Source organism: Nerophis lumbriciformis, linkage group LG06 (genome assembly GCF_033978685.3).
Source record: "Nerophis lumbriciformis linkage group LG06, RoL_Nlum_v2.1, whole genome shotgun sequence".
Classification (NCBI taxonomy): Eukaryota; Metazoa; Chordata; class Actinopteri; order Syngnathiformes; family Syngnathidae; genus Nerophis; species Nerophis lumbriciformis.
Genome location: NC_084553.2, coordinates 20439474 through 20446980, shown reverse-complemented (window position 1 = coordinate 20446980; position 7507 = coordinate 20439474). Strand labels below are relative to the sequence as shown.

General features: G+C 33.5%; 1 protein-coding gene across 2 annotated transcripts in view; it reads left to right on the top strand.

Moving 5' to 3' along the window:
• The first annotated feature begins 1493 nt into the window (after positions 1-1493).
• emilin1b (elastin microfibril interfacer 1b) overlaps positions 1494-7507 on the top strand; it is a 105024-nt gene continuing 99010 nt past the window's right edge. The window contains exons 1-2 of one of the 2 annotated variants that reach the window (XM_061963875.2): positions 1519-1633; positions 1702-1926. In XM_061963875.2, coding sequence (XP_061819859.2) covers positions 1793-1926 — 134 coding nt within the window. In that variant the 5' untranslated portion in view covers positions 1519-1633; positions 1702-1792. Of the gene's footprint in view, positions 1927-7507 lie in introns of both variants that reach the window. The other variant, XM_061963874.2, reaches the window with a different exon arrangement.

The following is a 7507-nucleotide window of genomic DNA, read 5'->3' as shown; positions in this document are numbered from 1 at the left end:
TATATATATATATATATATATATATATATATATATATATATATATATATATATATATATATATATATATATATATATATATATATAATACTAATGTACCATAAATGTAAATATTTAAGCACAATTTCAATGACGAAAGCTCTCTAAAAAAGTAAAATGGTGTTAAAAATATTCGCTCCTACTACTACTACTACTATATTTACATATTACAAATTGTTCATTACACATCATAAATTGTACTATAAGTAGCGGTAGATATGACTGTAAATGGTTGTGCTTGATTACAATAAATGCAATAATAGTCATAGTGGATATTCAATGTAAAAGTAATGTACTGTATACTAACATTATAATTAGCCAAATAGTAGAAAACTAAATAATAGTAATTCATAGTAATAATACTAAGTAATAGTATTATTTTAAAAACAAAACATTTAAAATAGTAATAGACTAAACAAATATTAAATCATTATGTAATAGATATTTATAGTATTTGTAATACATGTTAATATTAATATAGGCAAGTTGTAAAATTAGCATGTAATACAGTAATATATGATAATTAAAGTAATTAAATACATGTTAATCGTATAAGTAATGAATCGAAAAAAGGACTATCAGACTAATGTTAATAATACTCATATATAGTTATAATAATCAATACTATTATTAATAAATATTTAAAATAGTAAAATAATACCAGTGGTAGAGTAATAGTAATACATATATTTTGTAATAGTAAACATAATAAATAGTAAATAAATAGTAATACATATGATACAAATGGTAATAAATAATACAATGGTATTTTTTTAAGATAGTATATAATACATTGCTATCATTGTAACAAATATTAAAAATAGTAATACCAATAATAGTATTAGCACTAAATGTTGACAATAGTAGTATCAGTAATACTTAATAAATGTTACAACATTTATTAACAGTACAAATAACATACGTTACATAATATACATACAAAAATAATACATGATAATATAATAGATTCAGTATTAAATGTATATTACATCAGAATCAATAGAAAAAAAATAGAAGGTTAATAAGTAATAGAGAGTAAATAGTAAGCTGTAGTATTAATAAAAACAAAGTAATTATAATAAAAAGTAATACACACTAAAATAGTGATAAGAAGTAAAACTAGTAATGAATAGTAAGTATGTTCAAATATTTGTAAAAAAAGTGTGTGTTCGGGGTGGGCTAGTAGTAATACAAAGTAAAGCAGTATTCAAACAATGTAAAATAGCAGTGTTACAAAGTAAAGTATTAGTAATACAAAGTAATATTGATGATAGCAAAGAGTACAAATGTTAGTAAATAATATTTGAAAAATATTATCAATAGTGATAAAAAATACAATCAAGTAATAGTAGTGGTTAAAAAAGTATATATAAAAAAGGAAAAGTGTGTGAGGGTGGGGGTGTTCGAATATTCCAGATGTAGTGGTGGGGAGGGGCTAAGGGGTTAGGAGTTGTCCTACAAGTTGAGCAGAGGAGAAGCAGATGGATTTGTGCTTCTTCTTCTTCCTTTCTCTCTTTCATTTCACTTTTACTGAAGTAACAAGTCGTGATGGACTAAAAGAGGACTAAAAGTAGACTAGGACCGGAAGTGAGGAGGTAAAACTGTCCTTCTCGTTCGGACTTCATGGATCATTGTCGCTAAAAAACAATTCCATCAACTTTAGTTTTTTCCACCCTTGGCCTCCATGGAGGTGACATGTCCATCCCCGCTTGAAGGAGCGTGAACTCTGTCGATATCCTTTATCGATCCACGGAATGGCGGCTCTCGTCCTGGTTCTGCTTTGTCTTTGGACCTGCGGGGACGCCAAAAGCGCGTTCCCGATCAGAACCTCCTACAGCCTCTATGCCGGCGACAACGCGCACGGTGCCCGAGTGGCCAGCAGACACAGGTACACGTCGTCTACGCCATTTTCATTTGACATTGTATACTCGAAGTAGTACTGTCATCATCTACTGACTGCTTGTCACCTTCAAGCACAGTTGACTGAGATTCAACAGGTGTGCATTTACCTCATCTCACTGTGTGAGTACTTCAGTGAGTACACTGTGTACACTATGTACACTGTGTACTTAGTTCAAGAGTGGGGGTATTGATCTTCTTCTTCTCTCCCTTTTTGTTGCTGAATTGCAACCACTTTGTACAACACAGTTGACTAAAAGATACACAAACATATTGATGGTGTCGATGCCAAGGGTAGAATCAATATCGATACTCGATACTATTCTATGTTATGTTTCTTTTATATAAATGTCTGATACACATATATAAATATCTATATTAATTTATCAGTACATCATTTACAAACTCAGGGAATAAACAGTTGGACATTGGACAGTTTGTTATTTTATCAAACTGTTCACAAATACGTTTGATAAATGATTTTGGTTGGCATGAAAGTTTTGCCTGTAAATATGAGCAACAAATTAAGGTAAAATCACAAAATCATTCAACGATCTTGAATGTCCCAAATTCCAAGCTGCTGTTTTAAGGCATGTTAAAAAAAATAATGCACTTTGTGTCTTCCATCCATCCATCCACCCTGGACAAGTCCTCACCTCATCGCAGGGCCAACACAGATAGACAGACAACATTCACACTCACATTCACACACTAGGGCCAATTTAGTGTTGCCAATCAACCTATCCCCAGGTACATGTCTTTGGAGGTAATAAATATGGCAGTGCCATGTTGGCATTTTTTTCCATAACTTGAGTTGATTTATTTTTGGAAAACCTTGTTAAATTGTTTAATGCATCCAGCAGGGCATCACAACAAACTTAGGCATAATAATGTGTTAATTCCACGACTGTATATATCGGTGTCGGTTGATATCGGAATCGGTAATTAAGAGTTGGACAATATCGGAATATCGGCTATCGGCAAAAAAGCCATTATCGGACATCTCTACTCAGATGTGTAAGAAAACTAAATATAACAACTGGACAGCAGAATTATTATTAATTTAGTTAAATGTTGAATTTAAATTAGTTAATTAAAATACATCTACATTTAGAATATAATAGAATAGAAAGTACTATATTGATCCCTGGGGGAAATTCAGCACCACAGTTCGCTCACAATAGACAATAAACAATTAGGTATTTTTACATGTGAATAATATAAATACAGTCTTTTACACAGCATTATTCACATTTTAATAATATAAATACAGTCTATTATACAGCATTATTCACATGTGAATAACATAAATACAGTCTATTATACAGCATTATTCTTGTGAATAATATAAATACAGTCTATTATACATTTAAGTACAGTCAAAAAGGAACATATGTATTATACAGTCTGATGGCTGTCGGTATGATGGACTTCCTGTGTCGTTCCGTGTTGCATTTTGGGAGTCTGAGCCTTCCACTGAACGTGCTCATTCTCTCCGCCAGGTACGAGTGTAGTGGGTGGGAGATGTTGTCCATAATGGCTAGGAGCTTTGCTAGACTTCTCCTCTCTGACACCACCTCCAGAGAGTGTAGCTCTGCTCCCACCACGTTACTGGCCTTCCTTACTAGCTTGTCCAGCCTGTTTGCGTCCCCCGCTCTCAGTCCGCTGCACCAGCAGGCCACGGCGTATTTAGATTTTTTCTTAAACAATCAACAATTATTAACACATGAACACAAACAAAGTACCGTTGAGTATCAGTATTTGGGCATCGTATCAATTGTGGAAGGCACATATCTCTAATGGTATTCCTGTTGGTGTAATAGTAAACACTTTTGCCTTTCATGGCAGAAGCCATACTGTAGGCTCCATTCCTGGACAAGGGTTGCATCTTTAAGGCTATCCAGTGTAAAAAAATAAGCCAAAAGTGTCCATGAAGATTAATTGCTGTGGAAACCAATAACAGAAATATTCACTTGGTATCGGACCAAGAAAAAACTTTGCAGTATCACCTACTTAATGTGTGCATTAATGTTCGGAGAAAAGCGGGGGCATTATAGTTAGCTACGCTGCGCATGTTTACACAGCTTCTTGTAAAGCTGAAAACAAAAATTTAGGATTTCATGAGATTTGTGAAATGGTTGACAAGATAATGTCCAACCCAAACGTGTGAGTAAATACACACGCACTTGGATGAGATAATTCAGAGAAGTCATCAGAAAGGAATGTTAAGTGTGTGTCTTCACAAAACTTCAGAGGATAAATGACACAATATGAATATATCATTGTGTATCAATAAATGAGAAGACTTGAACTGACTTTTTAAAATGCATGTTAGAAATTGTGATGTTAGTTTTGATTTGTTACATATAAACTACTGTAGAGATAAACCATAAGTTCAAGTGCACAGCATCGTTGTGCAATGATCAAATTAGCTATATTTTTACATTTTCACACCTGAAGAAGTGACAAAATAATTATTTAATTAACCTTACCGACATAAATAAATGCAGGGGTTTCCCTTAATGTAATTAAATGTGGCGCACCGCCACTGCATTTTTATTACCGCCACACCTTGAAAATTTTATTTTTTTGCTTGAAAACAAATTAAAGTAATATACTATATTGTAGCACCAAGAAGAAATCACACAAAGGCTGACGCTATTTTTACATTTTATCACTAATCTTATGATAACAATTATGTTAACAATTGGCACAATTCCAACAGGTTTTACCTCCCGTGAAAACAATTTCGTCTCCGTGAGTCCGCACTTCCCCAGACACACAACAACACTTCCTCATTGTCTGCCAATCACCTTTCAGGCACGGACGCTGTGTTTGCAAATGTGGGAAAAACTGACATCAAATCCAAACCACACTAACATAAGACATTAACATTAGCTGGCGGTTACAGAATGAATTGATATATATAGCCTATCATTTGAGCACTATTGACAAGTGATGTACCAAAAACTTGACCACTGAAAAAATACTTTGATTACCGAAAACCCGGCTGCCAAAACCGGACGTAAACAAAACGCACGCCATTGTGTCTATAGTGTTGTCAGCATGTCTGCAATGTGGATGCAATTTTTAATATATCCCAGATATACCGGCAAACATCCATCTACAAATGTGCAAATATTAAGAAGACAGTGGCGGCTTTTAAGAAGACAAAATCCAACTGGAGCAACAGTGCGAAGCAAGTGTGACGTCATGCTCATGCAGCTAGCCTCTTTCGTCAGGGACATCGAGGTACCGAAGTTTAGAGTCTCTAAACACAAGTACATTTTATAATAACACCAGAAGAAGATGCTGGATTTGTTGCTAGCTGTTTTTATTTAAAAAAAAAACTATTTAAAAGTCTCTAGACACTTGAAAATATCTCCACAAAGTACATTGTACAATAAGCAGCAACAATTTAAAAATAAAACAAAACAATATTATGTAAGAAAAATATAGATGTTAATACTATACTTAATAACATTTTGTTTCTAATGTAATTTCATTTTTTTTTAAAGATTATATGTATCATATCAAATCATGCGATGACATCATATCGACCACGCCCCTAACCACGCCCCCACCGCCTCAAGTATTTTGGCAATTTAGGGGAAACCCTGACATTAACAAAATAAAACTGTTTTACATTACGATCATGCTTTGTCAGATATGTTTTGTGATGTTATTCTGTGAAATTTGCACCTAAAGAAATGCTAGCACATCAGTTTAGAAATACGGGGATGGGGGGTTATTTTCTGGCTGGCTGAAATATTGTGTAAATTATTTTATAAAATGTTCTGGTCGAGTCCTCAATTACAAGATGATTAGCAGGCTGAATATTACATGTTATTAATTAATAGAGAAGGTTAAAACATTGTCATGCAGCAATATGAAGCCACCTCTGCCCCCTGAAAATAATCTGTCTAGGGTACACGTATTAATGATGAAAAAGCATACCTATCTGCGATTAATCGCGATTAATTTTGAGTTAAATATATACAATATGCAATTAGTCCCGATTAAACATTTTAATCATTTGACAGCCCTAATATATATATATATATATATATATATATATATATATATATATATATATATATATATATATATATATATATATATATATATATATATATATATATATATATATATATATATATATATATATATCTTAGTACTAATTAATAATAACATATTTGTTTTTAAATGTATGTTTACATTTTTTGAGCCTAAATACGATATAATACATCATTAATAAAATGCAAATTATTCAATGATGTCACGGTGACCACGCCCATAACCACGCCTCCACCGCTACAGGTATCTTGGCAGTGTAGGGGAAACCCTAAAATGCAAGGTTGTTTTTTTTGCAGTGCAGTGTTTCCCACAGGACTGCAATCTATTTGTGAAAATAATCATCCTTTTGCATTAGAGTGGGTAAAAAACATGAAAAGCAAACTATGTCTAAAAATACAAATTTACTTTTTATTGTTGCTTTTTTGTAATCCTTTCGATGTCACAAACAAAACAGAGCAACCTCTAAGTGCTTTTAGATGGAGGGACCCTCAGAAGCACCAACTGCACATTGAGGAGTGCTATACATGCGTTCATGTCTGCAAAAGAATCTCCACTGGATTTGTTACTTGTTAAAAAAAGTATCTGGAAAGGTCTAATTACTTGCTAAATATAGCCAGAAAGTCACTAAGTTAACAACACTGATCCCTTCTGCTATGTCTTTTTATTCTCTGGCAGACCAGGGGCCTCATTTATAAAACTGTGCATGGCTTCCAAACGTTGTGTAAAGACAATCCTGAGAAAGTATGTCCGCCAAAAATGTTTAATTTATTAAAGCGTGCTGCACACACTTTTACGTACTCTTCACATTGTAAATCACACCTGCCGAGAATTGTGTGCATAACAGTTCCTCCACGGTTCTTGCAACAATCACCCATACATGTTCATGCTAAACACAGTGGTACCTCAACTTAAGAGCACAATGCGTAACTGGTAACTCAGAACACTCATATCTCTAAACAGCTCCGCCCATTGAAATTAATTGAAATTATTTAATCCGTGCTTGCTCCGCCCCACCCCAGCTTGTGTTTTAAATTTAAAAGCAAACTTTTAGACAACAAATATTGTTAGAAAAATATCACAATAGAATATAGTGAAAACAACTTCAGTTTTTATATTATGTAATAATATAATAATATTATAAACCATCTACCTTGAGGACCGTACTAATGCGGTGTCTCCTACGGGCAGATTCTCCGTCCAGTGTTGCCTACGCTGCTTATGATAAGCAACATGTTTTTGTAGAGCTAATTTTGTTTCCGTTTCTGTCATGAAACCTGGTTTTACAAATATTTCTCTAACCGGCTTTCACCAATGGTGGAAATTCCCGTAACTCAAGTCATGTTCGCAATTTAAAGCATAACAGAAAGCTGAGAGACAGCTTATATTTCAAATTACTCATGAGTTAAGATACCACTGCAGCTCATTAATATGGTGGTGAGTTTAAGGATCACGTGTTCAACTGTCAAAGAAAGATAGAGATTTTCAGATTGGTG